The sequence below is a fragment of the Aquarana catesbeiana genome, linkage group LG08 (genome assembly GCF_042186555.1).
Source record: "Aquarana catesbeiana isolate 2022-GZ linkage group LG08, ASM4218655v1, whole genome shotgun sequence".
NCBI classification, from domain to species: Eukaryota; Metazoa; Chordata; class Amphibia; order Anura; family Ranidae; genus Aquarana; species Aquarana catesbeiana.
In genome coordinates this window covers 263,698,339-263,714,440 of record NC_133331.1, presented here as the reverse complement: position 1 = coordinate 263,714,440, position 16,102 = coordinate 263,698,339, and the positions used below count along the sequence as shown (strand labels likewise).

The 16,102-nt window shown below is 44.5% G+C and overlaps 1 protein-coding gene across 5 annotated transcripts in view; it reads left to right on the top strand.

Annotated features, from left to right (window-relative positions):
* Positions 1-16,102, top strand: part of LOC141106397 (membrane-spanning 4-domains subfamily A member 4D-like) — a 227,752-nt gene that overhangs the window by 61,142 nt on the left and 150,508 nt on the right. For all 5 annotated transcript variants that reach the window (XM_073597155.1, XM_073597152.1, XM_073597156.1 and 2 more), the window contains exons 2-3: positions 10,661-10,956; positions 12,903-13,013. In XM_073597155.1, the coding sequence (XP_073453256.1) occupies positions 10,666-10,956; positions 12,903-13,013 (402 nt within the window). In that variant the 5' untranslated portion in view covers positions 10,661-10,665. The remainder of the gene's footprint in view (positions 1-10,660; positions 10,957-12,902; positions 13,014-16,102) is intronic.

Genomic DNA, 16,102 nt, shown 5'->3' with positions numbered 1-16,102 from the left:
GCAATACCATCATGAAAAGAAAAAACAATAATAAAAGGTAGGAAAAATTGAAATAGGATATGCGAATGGTATATATCAACTTCAGATTCATTGGTCTCAGTCACAGTAACATAATGACTACAATGGCACAACCGTCTAATGGTATACACTCTAGTAGGAAATAGCACTGGAATGGCCGTATTGGCAAACAAAACAAAAAACACAAAAAAAACAAAACAAACAAAAAACAAAACAAACAAAAAAAACAGACAAGTGAGCCTAACAGAGGCAGAGAAAGAAGAAAGGGAGAAGAGAAAGTAGTAAAGAGCAACCACCCTCACCAGGACCCACCTCAGAGACCGGAGTCGTTATCCACACAGGATGTCGCCAGGTTAGGAAGACTTCATGCTGAAGGGGATTCCAACAAATCCCACAATTCCCAAACCCGATGATGGGCCTCGAGAGTGTCATTTATTGAAGCGGTCAGGCTTTCCATCCGTTTCACATCTCGGATCCTGGGGTGCAAATCAACCATAGAAGGAGGGTCTCGCTTTCTCCACTTAAGGGCAATCAAGCACCGTGCGGCAGTTAACACATGCGCATGAAGCTTTCTAGCCGTCTAGCCAGGAGCCAAAGATTGAATGAATTAGAGAGTGGACCAACTGCCATTAAGGAGTAATTAAAGGGCACGTCCAGAAGATATGGTACAACGTACCTACAGAAGCGTTGCAACATCAGCACCGGCGATCGGCAGAGGGATATAAAGAATGGAGCAGGTCTGGGGTTAGGTACCAGTGGTAGAGTATCTTATATTGATTCTCTTTTACAGGGTACAGATAAAGCTCTTAGATGCCTGTGACAAAATTAATTTAATTTAATTGCCACAATTTCAGGGGTAACTCCTCGCCCAAGGCCTGCTCCCATTTACGCATATAGGCGTGCCAAGGTCCAGATGGGGAAGGGTCTGTGATTAAAAGTTGGTACGTACGCGATATCATACCTCTAGGGGAAGGGCCCTCCAAGCAAACGCTCTCGAAATCTGTCAGGGGGGAGAACTGTAACTAAGGACTGCGCAAAATGTATTTGCAAGTAACTATAAAAAGCCTGTCTAGGCAGGTTATAGGTTTCCTGCAAATCCTGAAATGTTCGCAACCTTCTAGTTCTAAAATCCACCAACTGACCAAAGTGAAATAGGGCCTTTTCCATCCAAGGGTGAGGCATCAGCGAGGTAAAGCTGTACGGGACATTAGGCGTGAACAAAAATGAGGTTGCCAGAGAGGCCGGGGAGGTAAGAGGATAAACCTATTTGGCACAAAGCCATAGAGTCCGCACGAGTGACATGGGCCCCAGCAGTCGTAAATTTTTAAGCTGGACTTCGCTGCTCCATAATATGGAATTCAGGTGGATGTTGCCAGCCACAGCTTCTCAATTTGTGTCCAACGATTGTAAGCATGCAGAGTATACCATGAAGCGAGAGGACGCAGTTGAGTCGCTAGATAATATTTAGCTATATTTGGAAATGCAAGGCCGCCTTGACTATGAGGGGCAAAGAGGATAGACCTAGCAATGCAGTGCCTTTTGTAATTCCAAAAGAAGTTCAACAGGTCCCCCTGGAGGGGGAAGGTGCGAGGATGGGATAGGGAAAGGCAGAGTCTCAAAGATATAGAGAAGTTTAGGCAAGATTGCCATCTTAATGGTTGCCATGTGACCAAAGAGAGACAACCTCTGAGACTTCCACTTGGCAAGGGATGCTTTAATGGAAGTGTATAATGGGGGAAAGTTAGCCTTATAAAGGGCATCGTAGGTAGATATAAGATTGACGCCTAGGTACTTTAAAGTTGAGGTCTTCCAAGAGTAGTCAAACGATTGTGTAAGGTGGGATAGCCTCTGGTCAGGGATATTAAGGGGAAGGGCTTCTGTCTTGGAGTATTGATTTTGTAACCGGAAAGAAGACTATAGCGATCTAGTTCCATATGGAGGTTTGGAAGGGAGGTTGTGTGAGTATGAGTAATACATTGTCCGCGAAAAGGGAGATCTTAAAATCTTTAATACAGACTGAAATACCATGAATATTGGGCTTTTGCCTTATATGGGCTTCCAGGGGCTCAATACAAACTGCGTAAAGAAGAGGGAAAAGAGGGCACCCCTGCCGTGTGCCATTATAAATGGGAAAGGCAGGAGAGGCAGCAAACTGGGTCCTAACTAAAGTCAGTGGAGAGGAATATAGATGGGCAATGGCTTGTAGAAAAGGACCCCTGATGCCAACACGGCAGACAGTCGCAAACAAAAATGGCCAGCCGAGCCTATCAAAGGCCTTTTCTGCATCTAAACTTAAGAGTAGTGCCTCAGATTGAGTCATGTTCACTACATCTATAATGTATTGTCACCAGCTTGGCGAAGGGGATAAACCCCACCTAGTCTTTTTTTTTTTTTTTCCAATAGATTTTATTGAAAGAAATTGCAATACAGGGTATCACATTAGTTGGTATACAACATTTTTGAACATTTTACATATGTAAGTTTTGAACATTTTACATATATATATTTACATATATAAACTTAAAAAAAAAAGGGGGGGGGGGAGATGGATAGAATGGGGGGGGGGGGAGTGGAAGCATACATCAGTCGGTTGAAGTATTAAGTAGCTATAGAGTTACAGGAAGAAGAGAGAACGGGAGTGTCTTCCTCCTCAGGAGTGGTAATGGAAGTGTCATAGTAAGCGAATGAAGTATTTTCGAAGTGTTGTAGTTCCTCTTGGGACAGAGTTGATTGCATGAAGGCCCACCATCTTGAGTAAAATCGTGTGTGGGGGAGTTCTTTTTTGAAGTCGGTATTGAGTTTGTCCCTGTGAAGCAAGGTTAGAAGCTCCCTTTTAAGTTGCGAGATCTGTGGGCAAAGAGAGGAGGTCCAGTTTTGTAGAATTAGTCTTCTAGCCAGTAAAAGACTGATCAAGGCCCAGTCCTTATATGTAGGGTGGGTGATTGGGGACCACGGGAGCAGTTGGTCATCCCAGTATCCGAAGATGAGGAGTAGGGGGTCTTTAGGTATTTTTAACAGCGTTATTTTGAAGATGTAGGAGATGATTTGGTCCCAGAAAGCGGAGATGGAGGGGCATGACCAGAAACGGTGGGAAAGTGATGGTTTTGACTGTCGACACATGGGGCAATTTGCTGCACCTTGGACAGTCTTGTCCGAGATGAAGGGTATATAGGCGCGGTGCATAATCTTTAATTGAGTTTCTCTCCATACCTCATTGGGGGTCAGCTGAAGCGTTTTCTGGTACCCCTGAAGAACCTTTTCCACTATGTCTGAGTCAGGGAAGTCCTTTCCCCAGTTTGCTACCGATGAGGAGGCAAGTAGGGCAGTAGTCCTTATCAAGAAAGGTTTATAGATATCCGAGATTTTATAAGAGTCACTGTGGAGTAGTAAGTCTGTGATGGATGTCTGGAACCTCTTACTTTCCTCTCTGCATGAGTCTTTTATAAAGCTGACGCATTGTGCGTAGTGTAAAGTATGAGATGTAGGGAGAGAGAAAGTTTCTGCGATGACAGAGAAGTTATGAGGGCGTCCTGTTTCCAGATCACATAGGGTTGAAAAATGTGTGAGGCCTTTTTGTTGCCAAATAGTGAAGGGTTTGTATTCCAAACCCGGTGGGAATCTGGGATTTCCTTGAATCGGGAGATGTCTGGACATAAAGGGTGAAAGTTTCAGTGCTTTCCGTACTTCCCTCAAAGCTATGGCTGTGTCTCTAAGGAGAAGATTGTGTTGTATAGGTGGGGGAGTTGATTTCCACCTGCAATGAAGTAATGCCACCATCCACCTGGTCTTTATGTATAAGTGATGGCAGAAGGTTGTTTAGTCTATTTGCTAAAATTTTTGTAGAGATTTTAAGATTCGAATCAAGGAGCGCTATCGGTCTGTAATTTGAGCACACTGTATGATCCTTAACCGGCTTAGGGATCATCGTAAGAAAGGAGGTTTGCATGTCTCTCGGAATAGGAGAAGAAGTTAGGAAAGAGTTGAACAGAGAAGTGATGTAAGGGAGAAGGAGCCGAAGAAAGGTTTTATAATAGAGATACGGCAGTACGTCAGGTCCTGGGGATTTATTAGCTGGGAGAGATTTAATCGTGGCAACTACTTCCTCCTCAGAGATAGAGGAGTTGAGACTGGTCAGTTCAGAAGGGGAAATGACAGGAAGATCACTGTCCTCCAGATATGATTGTATGGCCTGGGAGAGGTCTGAAGACGGGGGGTTGTGTGGGACAGTGGGATCATTATACAAATTAAAATAAAAGTCGTGGAAGATTTGTGCAATTTTAGAAGGATGGGAATGTAGGGTACCGGATGTGTACCTGAGGAAAGTGGGAGAGGCCACACTGGAGCGTTTTCAGAGTTGTCTAGCTAAGAGTGTGCAAGGCTTATTGGCCTCATCATAATACATTTGTCGCAGTCGAAGGAGGGCTTTCTCGACCTTTCCAATCTCAATGTCCCTTAACCCAGCTCTGGCGCTACCTATCTCCCTAAAAAGAGACAGTGAGAACAACAACCGTTTTTCCAATTGCTTAAGTTTGTCTACCAGCAACTCACGAGTCACCTTGGCATTCCGTTTGAGGGCAGTGGAGCTAGAAATACATTGGCCGCGGAATACCGCTTTATGACCCTCCCAAAGAGAAGCAGAGGATACATCAGAGGAGCTATTTTCTGCGAAGTACAGCTTAAGAGTTTGCTCCAACTCCTTTCTGGAAGGGTCATGTTTAAGCAGAAATTCGTTTAAGCGCCAATGGCAGACTCTGAGGGAGCTTGGGGAGAGTGCCAGAGAAAGCGTGATTGGGGCATGATCGGACCATGATATTGCCTGGATGTTGGAGCTGGTACAAGCTCCCGAGAGTGGGGCATTGACAAAAAAATAATCCAGTCTCGAATGGGACCTGTGGGGGTGGGGAATAAAAGGTAAACTGTTTAGCAGAGGGGTAAGAGGCGCGCCACGCATCAAATAAGGCATATCGTCTGATCAATTGGCAAAAGAGAGTAAATTGCCGGTCTAAAGCTGAAGAGGACCTCCCACCACCCACAGTATGCCTGTCTAGGCCAGGTGAGAACGACAGGTTAAAGTCTCCCCCAATGACTAAATACTGATGGGGAGCTGCAAATAATCGTTTATACACTTTAGACAGGAAGGCTATTTGTTTTACATTCGGGGCATAAATGTTACAGTGAGTAAGGTCTAAACATTTCCGGGAGCCTCGAAGTATGAGGTAGTGCCCCAGGGGATCAGCATACAGGGATCATAATTGAAAGGGGGAACCTTGCCTAAAGAGGCCCGCCACGCCCGCCCGTTTCCGTGGATTAGAGGCAAGATAAATTTTGGGGAAATTTTTGTAGGTGAACGCCATATTGCCATATTTGTCAAGATGTGTCTCTTGAACAAAAACAATGTCAGCGGTAAACCGCTTGAACTCACGTAGGGCCAGGCTACGTTTAACATTAGAGTTTGGGCCTTTCACATTTAATGACATCAGATTGATCATGGTGGATACAAAAGACAGAGAGATTAGCTGTATACTTTACAGTTCAGAAGTCGTCCAAGCGTTCTGGCGATGATCCAAATGGAACCTGTGGGAGATCCAGAGCCATTCTCTAGGGATTCATTGAGTGGGCACAAGACCCGAGGGGCGGTGGGACCCTAGGTGGTGGGTGGAAGTCGAGAGATAGAAATAGGTAAGCCAGTAAGAGAAAGCAAGAAAGAACCTAGAACAGAAAAGAAAAACAAAAACAAACAAAATAACCTGCCTAAACTGGGTGGCAGGCTGAAGGTCCCTGAATAATCCCTCCAGACCAGAGTATAAAAACTCCTCCAGTCAAGAAATAACAAGAAGGAGGGACTACAAAAAAAAAAGGAGGACAAGGGACCATTTGAAGGGCCTCTGTTCGGGGAGGCAGCAGAACCTAGGAAGCGGGCAATCAACTCTCTGGCCTGCGAATGAATGCAGTTAGTGATTGACCTATTATCACTAAATAACTGTAACTCAAGCGAGTATAGTGTACTTATCTGTTTTTTTTTTACCATACAAGAGTGAGAGGCTGAATAACCACATAGTCGAATGTGTTCATGTCTCATACCAGCACCCCACTAAAGGGTACCAGGGAAGGGGAAATGCAACGCATAAGAGACTGCAAGTCTAAACAATATAACAGGCTTAACAATAGTAGGGAGGCAATGTCCCATAGAAGTAACCAAGTAAACTATAGGAACATAGTAAAAAAAAGAAAAAAAAATGCAGTCTCTGGATAAAGAAAACATAGTACACTAGTTAAAGTTTGATTAGTACATAAATGGGGAAACTCAGATGTAATATCCTAACTTCAGACTGGTAAGCCTATACAATCCCAGAGGGAGGAGCACAATCAGCCATGGCGAGAGGATGGAGAGGCAACCGCTGGGCGGGACCAAGGGCGTTTTCTCCCAGTAACCTGCGTCCGGGGCTCTAACCGTTGGGAAGAAACTGGAAGAGGTTGCCAACCAGGAGTAGGTGGCACAGGGATGTCCAGAAAGAAATTGCGTAAAAAGACTCCTGCGCTGTCAACTGAATCCTATACTAAAGGGGCACTGCTGCAACACCTAAAACTGCTCCAAAACAGACAAAACAATCGTATAGATAGGGGGTGGTAGTTGCGCTGTGGTAAGGGGGGGAGGGATGGGGGAGGAAGGGGGAACTAAACTATAGTGAATACAACAAAAATGTCAGATGACCAAAGTACATAAGTGAAATATGTGAAAGAGGGCTCACGGATGCAAATATATAAATAAAAGGTGGAATGCAAGCACAAAAAATACCACTTAGTGGTGCATACCAAAAGTGCTATAATGAAACATAAATTAGAATAAAAGTATATACCAGCAAGCAGTGTACAAGGGTATGTGGATCAGCTACAAGGAGTGCGTAAATCCAAAATATAACAAATATTACATAAACTATCAAATAAAATCGCTTAAAGCGTGTATAAATATGCTAACATTATGATCCACTGATGGCATAAAAAACGAGTGGGTAATAAATGACAACAAAAAATGGATAAAATAAAATATTTTTAAAAGTACATAAGATGGTCCCAGTGGTCTATGTTGGTAGCACGCCAACACTAGGTAACTTGAACATAAAATCCAAAGATGAAAAAAGTGAAAATAATGTGACAACAGTCCCACCACCAAATGTGACACTTCTCAATGCAGATTGAATGCTAATGGTGGGCAAGAGGGGGAGGAAAGAGTGTTCTTCAATTGGAGGTGCCCCGGAGGTGCCCCCACTTGAAAAACACTCTTTCCTAGTTCCCCCTTCCTCCCCCATCCCCCCCCCTTACCACAGCGCAACTACCACCCCCTATCTATACAACAGGGATGTCCAGACCCCCTACAGAAGGACTGGAGGTCCTCCAGATAGCGTAGCATCATGGATCTCCCATCTCTTTTAGCAGTCAGTCTGAAAGGAAAACCCCAATGGCATCGAAAGTCATGGTCATGCAGCGAAGTAAGGAGAGGTTGCAGAGATCAACGCTGCTGGAGCGTGATCCATGACAGATCCGGAAAAAGTTGTATGGGGGCCCCATCAAAGTCAAAAGTATGCATGTTCCGGGCTTTTCGCATTATTTCTTCTTTGAAGGCATAGTTGTGAACCCTGCAGATCACATCGGAGGGCTCAATGAGCTCAGTCTAATTTGACTTTCTGGTGCCCTGGGCGGCCCAACACGTTATTGAAGATAGCTTGCAAGGTCAAGGGAAGGTCCTCATCCTGGGTGGCCTCGAGCAGACCCCTGACCCTGATATTGTTACGTCTGCCCCTGTTATGGGTCCTCGAGGTGGCGTTGAAAGTCTCTGAGAGTGGAGGCCTGAGAGGCCAAGCGGCTATGAATATCAGAAAGTTCTTTTTTAGTATCCGAGACATCCTCTTTCAAAGAGGTGACCTTTGTAGACAACTGATGCAAATCCGTGCATAGCATATTAATTTCAGACCGACAAGTCTCACGCACCTCATGGATAAGCATGTGGAAGTCTTGTTTGGTGGGCATGCAACAAACCTAATCTCCCTAGGAGGTATAGGCCTCTGGGTCCGTGTCAGAGTCCAAGGCTATGTCTGCTCGGGCACCCTTCACCAGGGGCGCATAGGGAGTAGACGGGGCGCGGCTACCCCGGGGGGGGAATGGCTGGTAATCTTAGTTTTGTTCTTCTGTTTCTTAGAGGAACCAGCTGAGTGAGCAGGCTGAAAGTAGTTCACATGGTACCCTGCAGATTGCGGGGGGCAGGGGGTAGCCTGATGTGAGGGGAATCTTCCCTGGCGCAATGTGTCTGAGGGAGATCTGTCCCTGGGGGTTCTGGAGCACTGGGGAAGAGGTAGCTGCGAATCCCATGTAATAGCTGAGGAGTCCCACGGGGAGGATGGCTGGGCGGCTGCAGCGCGTGAGGAAGGCGTGGGTCTTTGGAGGCACAGAGGGAACGGTTGAGATAGACTTTCAGGCAGGTGCCCGCCTGATGAAGGAGAAGGAGCTAGCAGAGAGGTCTGGGGCACGAGCAGGAGAAAGATCCCCATCCAAACTATACCTCATGGAGCCGGCCGCAGGGTAGGGAGAGGAAGGAGAGAGAGCCGCGGTGGAAGAGGCCGGCGCCATCTTGGCCACATGTTGACCTGTCGGACTTTCGTGGCTGAGGTACTCTGTAATCAGCAGTGGAGGAGCAGAGGAGGGCCTGGTGCTGTGTCCCGAGGACCTAGGCTCCTTCGACTTCTTTGGTTTCCCCATTGTGGTGAAGCAGAAGGCAATAGGTGCTGTAAATTAGGCAGGCCAGGAGAGGAGACTCAGTGAAACACATCCAAACCACGCCCCCCTTTCCTTAATTTTTATATTCTTTAAAAGCTCTTTTCTTATTGCTTATAGCTTTTTTTTAACGTTGGCTGTGAGCCACATAGGTTTTATTATTAGTCTTTAAACTTATTGCCCTTGGGAATATAATTTGCATTGAATTCACAAACAGTCTTTCTGAAGAATTCCCATTTCTGTTCTGTGTCTATTGATGCCAATATTCCCTCCCAGTCTAAGACCTGGAGAGCAGCCCTCATCCTTGGAAAATATGCTCTCTTAAAGTTAAGTGGTTTTATCTATCCCGTATGTGTTTTTTGCTTACAGCTAACATCAAATGATATCATATAAAGGAACATCTGGGTAGCAGTGACCATAACATGAACATTATTAATAAGCTCTGCATGGTTTGAGATTACCAGGTCCAACAGAGCATCATTCCTAGTCGGGGCCTCAATAAACTGGACCATAAAATTGTCCTGCAATAGGTTTCTAAATTTTTGGCCTTTAACTGTTCAAGCAGTGCCATTACGCCAGTCACTTTCCGGGTAGTTAAAATCCACCATTATTATCACTGTCCCAGCCCTTGCAGCCCTTTCCATCTGTGTAAGGTGTCTCCACCTCCTCGTTAACATTGGGTGGTCTATAACAAACTCCAATGATTAACTTTGAACTACGCACATCTATATGCAGTTCCACCCATAATGCTTCAGCCACATCACACTCTCCATCAATTAGGTCCTCATTCACACTTGTTATTGGAGACCTGAAGACAGCCTTTGTCCAACCAGTATGGAACATAGCTTCTCACATGCAGAAATGGTTGTGTGGCACTGGGAATCAGAATCAGCCTATCAACTCTATACTTTTGTCCCTAGTAGTTTCAAATCTGTAATGCAACCCAACGTTTAACTACCAGAAGTGGCCTTCGGATGCCAACCTGGCTTTAGCCTATACTGGTTATTGAGCCCTGAAAAAAAATAGCTATAGAATCCAAGGACAAAGGGGACAGGGTTAACTAGACTAACAGGAGATGTTTATAAACTCTAACTATAACTCTATGTGTGTACTGGTCACCTTCCAATGTATTATAGGGTGAACCTGTTTATTATACAGTAGCACAGACCTAACTATCTGGCACTGTGCATGTGAGTTAATAACAATACGACAAAGATTAGGCATCCAAAAAGCTATGGTCATCTTTGGTTAAACTATTAGAACATAGCAATACTTGCCTAATAGTCTCTACTTCCAGTCTGGTTAAAAATACAGCAGCAGTAGCAGCCCATCGTGACTCAATTCTCGCTTTGTTTCTCTCTCCACTTTCTCCATATGGGGTATCTATAGTCAGCCCCCAGAGACAGGAATTGTACATGAATAATCTCTGTGAACATTAGGCAGCAGAGCCACTTACAGACTGTACAGGGCAGCAGACCCCTGCAAAATGTTAACAGGACTGCATTAATTTGTGTATTTCATATCAGCTTGAAGTTCAACTTTAAAACATATCTAAACTCGTAAACTGCAATATATAAGTTTTTATTTTTTAAGTCCCTAGATGTGGTGGATGCATTAGGTTCCTTTTTTAAAGGCTCTTTTTTAACTTTTTGTTTAGCTGGTGATCCCATAGCTTGGAAATCTGATAACATTGTTTGAGATTTAACTTACAGAGATTCTAAACATTCTTAAACATGTATTTTTATATTAGGATTCCTTTCCTAATACAGTGGTTAAGTAAAATATTGTCTCACTGTTTTTTTGTTTTGTTTTTTGTTTTTTTGGAAAAGCATACAAAATCCTGGTTTTAACTTTTTAAACATTTTTTCTATTTTAGATTTCATGATGTCAGATCCTGCGAGTAAATACGTATCTCCTCACTATGAGACTATATTGAGCAGCACTCAATCTGCAGTCCCATCTGCGGTCCCAGCGTCGAATGTGCCTGTGGCATCTTTCTTTCAGAACATCAGTCCTCTGCCCCCCACATTCTCCATCGCTCCTTTAACCCAGGAATTGAGTGTCCCCACTATGGCACCACAATGGCAGCTGTCTGCCAGCATACCCCTAAATATGGACCCATCTTTACCATTTTTCCAAACATTTCTTAAGGGTAAACCAAAGGCTCTGGGAGTAAGTATTAAAGCTGACCATACACCACACAGTTTATACAGGGAGCCCAGGAAATTATAAAAGTGTACCTGTCTTTTTGCAATAGACAATATGATGCATGGGGGGGAGTAGAGATGGAGAAACAGGTATGTAGCGTAAACCCCTAATGGGTCCTGCAGATTTGTCTCAGGGTCTATGCTCAATCGAGTGCTACGCAGCCAGGCACACAGCAGCTCCCACAGTCTCACAATGCAATGACCAGGCAGTGTGTATCTTTTTAGGGTTTTAAGCTGCTTAAACTTGGTTCAACCAGACAGACCGGCTGAAGCCCTACATGGCATCTTTTAGCCTGACTCTGTGAATGGCTCCTTGAGTGCGTAGGGGCCATTGGCGGTTCATAGGACAATCCAGCAGAGGAGGGAGGGTGGAGCTGACAGATCTCATATCATCACCACCAGCTGTGTGGAGATGTGGTGGCAAAACAAGCTCCAGCACTCAGCCCTGTTCTGCATCCTTTTCTATTTGCAAGCAGAGTTACCCAGTGTGCTGTGAACAAAATATATTGTGCCTGACCATACTTGCTGGACCATGTGTCAGCAGTAATGTGGACCTCGTGGCTGACTGCCTTGCCCAACGATGCCAAAACATTGCCTTCTACGTGATGGTACAGAGCTAGAATGGCCTTACGTGCAAAGAAATAGAAACTGGGAACCCGCCATTGTGGTACAGCACATTCTGAAAATTCACGGAAGGGGGCAGAATCCACCAGACAGAAAGGCAGGAGCTGTAAAGCCAGCAATTTGGACAAGCTGGAATTTAGATGCTGGGCATATGGGTGGCAGGGAGTGTATTTTTTTTTCGATGCAGCAGCTGGGGCAGAGAAATTTGCCTGCTATACTCTACAGCTGATGGTGTGCTACTGGCAGATGTGTTGCAAGGACCTGTGACACCCTTTGCTATACCATCATCCCTGTCAGTCGAGGCTGCTGGGAACTCATGAAATATAGAGGGTGTAATGTTGTGGGGGTAGGCATGAAACATGAGGAGTGAGGAGGAGAAAAATTGTGTCCCTTTTGTGTGGCTTTCAGGTGCTCTTGCCAATGGGCTGAGTGGTGGGGGTTAATTAGCTTGTGAAGCATGTGGTACCCAAATGGCTAGTGTTTTTTCCACGCTTGATCTGCTTGTGGCAGGTATTAAAAATTGCAACAGTGCTGCACATGTGTTAAAAAAGGACCACACAGCTGAGCTGCGGGAAGTGGACCGGGAGATAACAGCTCCACAATCTGATGGAATAGGGTGGCTGCTCTTTACTCTTCCATAAAGGCTGCCTCTGGAGGACATTCTGCTTCATTGGGTGTTGTTTCTCCCCCTCACTTTCCTCCTCTGCTCTATCCGGCACTCAAGTCGTGTCAGTGACCTCATCATCATCATTCCCTCTATCCTCATCATCACTAGAGCCAACTTGAATGCATGAAGGTAAAAAAGCCTTATGCCATTAGAACCACTTTAACTGGAGTCATGTTCAAGACAAGAGAAGTACTTCCCTTTTGTTCTGTCTTTTAAGGGGGAAGTCATGCCTGGCACCAGTGGATTGGGGGTGCCATCCTGGGGGAGCCTGTGTCTGATTGGACACAGAGTTCTGTTGAGATTGGGGTGGATTTTGGTATCTTCTTCTGTCCTCCCCTCCTGTTAAATACTGGTTGGTTTAGTTCTACCTAGAGCCTCCCCACTTCTTCTATGTTCTTCTGTCTTCTATATTGCAATTAGAATTCTGTACTGCAAAAGAATGAGAAAATGTTCTTTGGGGAAATTGAATTTGCCTTGAAAGAATGCCCATCTTGGTTTAATCATCAGTTGGGCAAATAAATTCATTTATCTCTAGCGGACCATTAGGTGTCAATAGCACTTAGCAGAATATTGTTCAAAGCTGCATCAAACTAATTAAACCTTGTTATTTCTCTCTTCAGATTCTGGTCATTGTGGCAGCTATATTGGAGATTGGCCTCGGCATTGCATTGGTCTTCACCAGGTTTAAATTCACGTTACTAAGTGGCATTCCTTTTTGGGGCCCAGTGTTTGTAAGTACCTGTACAATTTGCTATTTGTGATTGTAATAATTGGGTGCAGAAAAGCAACGGCCTGCAGTACCACCTATTGGCTAATCATAGATTAACTTTCACCAATGTAAAAGGGGAGGGTTTGAATCAATGTGAGATGTTATTGCCTGTGTCACCATTGGAGAGTTTCCCCACACTTCCTGTCCTGCTGACCACTCTCATTTGATCATTGGGATGGGAAATGGGGTTTAATCATCCCTAATAAGTACAAAGACAATAAGAGTAACCTGAAAAGTTATATTTCTTTCTTATGCTTGCTATCCGAAGAGAAATATGATTGGATGGTCATAAGTGAAAAATTGCCATTTAAATATGCACAAGTGTTTCAACAGATTAAGCCCCTGTGTGTGATTAAGGCCGATAGAGAGGCTAAGCCATCTAACATGGATTGGTAGCTTTTTGTCACTTACAGTTGGATATCAGTGTGTTTCAGGACAGAGCTGTTGACAAAACGTTGAACAGTTGGTGAATCATCTGCTGGTACACAATGACTGCAGTATAGAGGAAAGTATAGTGCAGCATTTCTCAACATTTTAACCCCTGAGGTATCCTTTAAATAATTTTCAGGTTTTGTAGAGCCCCTGATAAAACCATTGGGGTCGGTGCAAATACCTCTTACATTGGTGGCCAATGGGAAGCATGCCTCCCTTACAGATACAGATAGCTAAAAAAAAATATTGGTGTCATACCACTGATTCTGCTCGGATCTAAGCACACATCATTGGATGGGAAGTCAGCTTAAAGGGACCTCAAGCAATCTCTGGAGGAACTAGTTCCAAGGAACTCTGGTTGAGAATGGCTGGTGTAGTGAGTTTATATCAAAGGTTAATTTCCATTTAAAAGGGTTTAAATTCAGTTACAGGGTTACAGTAAGGCTACAATTCCACTAATTGAGGGAAAAGTGACAAATCCTTTTTAAAGCCCATCTCTTATAATACCAATACTTACCTTTCCTGCTAAATCCCTAGGTACAGTTGTGCTCAAAAGTTTGCATACCCTTGGAGAATTGGTAATATACAGAATGTAACATTTTTAACGTAAACATGAGGGAGTAGGCAAACACATCTCTTTTATTCCCCATGGCATTCATATTCTGGTACAATCATTTTTATTGAAAAAATATAATATCTTGACAAACGTTCACCCACGCAGAGGCGTAGGTCAATCAACATAACGATCTTATAACATGAATAGGAAATAGTTAACTATTATAACATGAATAGGAATTATCAACTGGGGACCTTATGGGGCACCTCATTGTCCCATATAAATCACCAGGGCATAAGGGCCAACTAATTAGGGTCCAAGATGCAGGTGCACTAGATCACAGTAGAGGGAAATGCGTATATTGGTCCAATGAAAATCCCTGTCACAGACTGGGATGAACATTCGGCAGAAAGATACAAAATTAAATAAGATTGAAAATATAGCGACGGTGGCCGCTAACCCTCATGAGGTGGGCCCCAAATTTGAGGATCCAGGGTCACCCAAGAGCACAAGAATCCAAGAGTGGCCCTAGGAATAATCTTGATTGCAAAAAGAAAAAGGAGGGAGAGGAGAGCAGAAACCAGGAAAGGCAGACCAGAATATAGAGAAAAGAAGGGGAGAAGGAGGGGATGGGGGGGAAGTCCTGCTGGAGAGGAGAGTGACAAGACCATTCTCAGGAGAGGCCCAAACTGCTCAGGTGTAAAGTGGGAATCTTCATAGGTAAACCAAGAAGACCATACTTTAAGAAGTTTAGAGTGAAAGTCATTTAAAATACTCAACATTTTCTCATTGATCATGAGATCAGTTAGAGTGCTCTTCACCATAGCAAATAGAACAGAGGGCCTAAGCTCTGGCTATAACCCGTTTGGCTGCAATAAACAAATAAGTTGCCAGTTTCTGTTAGTAAGAAAACAAGCCCTGGATCGGGCAGTGCAACAAAGAAAATTTTGCATCTCTGTGAATGGGTATATGAAATAAGGAATGCAGGTGGCCAAACACCCTGGACCAAAACCCTATGAGGCGAGGGCAGGACCACCAAGTGTGTATTACATCGCCCCACTGACCACATCCTCTAAAGCACCAGTCATTATAGGATGGGTTCGCGCTCGCTATCCGGGCCGGGACCCAGTACCACCGTAGGAGGACTTTGTATGCAGCTTCTAATGTAGCCATGTTGAAGGAGCATTTGGCCACAGAGGACCAAGCCTTGTTCCAGTCCTCCGGTTTGATAGAGGTCTCCAAGTCCTGTTCCCACCGCAACTTATAAGACGCGGCCCCGGGCAAGTCCATAGCGTTTAGAGAAGAGTAGATTTTGGAGATAGCTCCTGGGGCCCAATTAAAATGAAAGCAAAAGAGTTCAAAAAAGTTTTTTGGATAAATGGAATTGCGTCTCAACGAAGAGACAAAGTGGCTTAGTTGAGTATGGTGATATAATTGCGATGAGGGCGCCTCATTGGTGTCCTGGAAGGAAGACCAGGAGGGAAGGATACGCGTTGAGAGAAAATGTCGGACCTGTCAGGAGCTGACAATTACCCGACAGCTGAGTGGCCAGCTCAGAGAAGGAAGGGCTGAGCCCAGCCTTATCGCTCCACAGTTACACAGTTAGCTGTTGATGATATCCTGCTCGTCAGTCCTGCCTACTTAAGCCGTCCAGTCCAGAGGTTCACTGCCTTCGCCTTGGTCAACATAACAGAAAATCTCCTGCGATCCTGTACAAGACTTGCTTTGCTGAGATCCCTTATGGCTCCAGATCTTGCTTGCTGTTCAACTACATTGATCCCTGACTTCTGGCTTGGCTGACTATCCGTTCCGGTTACTGAACTTTGGCTATGTTTTGACTATGTTTGTTCTTTTTACTTTTATTATTAAACAAGTGTGAATTAACTGTACTTCTGTCTCGGCCTGATTTCATGGTTTCTGACAGGACCTCCGTGAAGCCATGGAAGGACCACCAAGAGAAAAAGCTTGGTTGATCAATTTCCAGCTGTAACAGGGGGTTATTGAAGAGGGGGGGGAGTGATAGAAAGGGGGACATGAAGTTACCCGAGAAGCGGAGTCCCAGA